The sequence below is a fragment of the Trypanosoma theileri genome, assembly GCF_002087225.1.
Source record: "Trypanosoma theileri isolate Edinburgh chromosome Unknown TM35_Tth_47_V1, whole genome shotgun sequence".
Taxonomy (NCBI): Eukaryota; Euglenozoa; class Kinetoplastea; order Trypanosomatida; family Trypanosomatidae; genus Trypanosoma; species Trypanosoma theileri.
In genome coordinates this window covers 15,869-17,112 of record NW_021639889.1, presented here as the reverse complement: position 1 = coordinate 17,112, position 1,244 = coordinate 15,869, and the positions used below count along the sequence as shown (strand labels likewise).

Below are 1,244 nucleotides of genomic sequence, written 5' to 3'. Positions count from 1 at the left end.
TTACATGCGGTGCGGGCAGCCGTGTGTCTGCATGTGGGAAGTACGCAGACCTCTGCCGCCAGCGTACCGCAAGAACAGCAACAACAACAACAACAACTATTACTACTGCTGCTGGAGAACTAAAGGCGGTGATGGCATATGTAGGTAGTAGGGATTTTAATTATTACGAATGGTGGAATAACACGAAAGAGAAGTTGAAAAAGGAATGTCGGGAGAACGCCGATCATGAGGTTGAAGGAATAAATTGTACGAAGTGGTTACAATCTCCACATCAAGAGCAAGTAACTAACCTTAGACAAGGCTCAGGAGATCATGCAATGGGCGAAAATGCAGTAATAGGAGATGGTGTCCAAGGGGTGGACATCAACCAACCTGTTGGTGCACATAGGCCTGGTTCAGTTGAAATGCCAAGGACAGTGATAGCAGAAGAAGGTCAACAACAAGAAGGAGGTACACTCGGAGAAGTAAAAGCCTCTGGAAGTCCAAAGCAAAAGGTTGAATCAAAAGACCTTGTAAGTGCTCCTGAAGCTGCACAACGGAATGAAGTAATACCGTCGACAAAACGACAAGGAGAAGACTCCAATGTAGCTATACATGGTAATCAAGGAACACCGAACAACACATCTGTTAACACTGTAACCGGTGAAGACCAACCTACCCAGCAGTCTCCTCTAGCTGTTAATGCGACTGCCGCACCAGACTCAAAAGAAAGCACTAACAATAACGAGAGTACAGATTCCAGTGCTTCTGGCTCAGACATGGGTGTGACTGCGAAAACGGAAACAGAAGAAACCAATTCCACTACTCCGCCGAGCACCGAGAATACTACCACAGAAGCACCAACCACCACTCCATCTCCTGTTCCCGTAACTGACCCACAGATCAGCACCATCACTTCCGCCGTACAGAAGAACAAGGCTAATGTTGACAGCAGTGTCAGTCCTGTGTGGATGCGCACTGCAGCACCGCTGCTGATTGTGCTTGTGTTGTTCTCCGCTACCGTGTACTGAACGGTGGGACTTATCTGAGGGTTAATAATAATAATGGTTAAACTAACATAATCATAATTGCGTACATCCACCCCATGGGTGAATAAACTAATAATCTGTTTACCAGTATTATCTTTTAATTGGAATATCTTTTCTTTTACTTTTATGTGTGTGTGTTCTTTTTCTAATAATTCCATTACTTGCTTTTTCCGTTGTGTGTTTGCAGAAAACTGGGCTGTTCTGCTCACTGACGGT

The 1,244-nt window shown here is 45.0% G+C and overlaps 1 protein-coding gene across 1 annotated transcript; it reads left to right on the top strand.

Moving 5' to 3' along the window:
• Positions 1-2: 2 nt before the first annotated feature.
• On the top strand, positions 3-1,010 carry TM35_000471070 (uncharacterized protein; the record flags this gene model as incomplete). The annotated part of the gene is made up of 1 exon (XM_029030367.1): positions 3-1,010. A coding segment is annotated over one exon (1,008 nt), but the record flags the coding sequence as incomplete, so codon positions are not given.
• Positions 1,011-1,244: the final 234 nt, after the last annotated feature.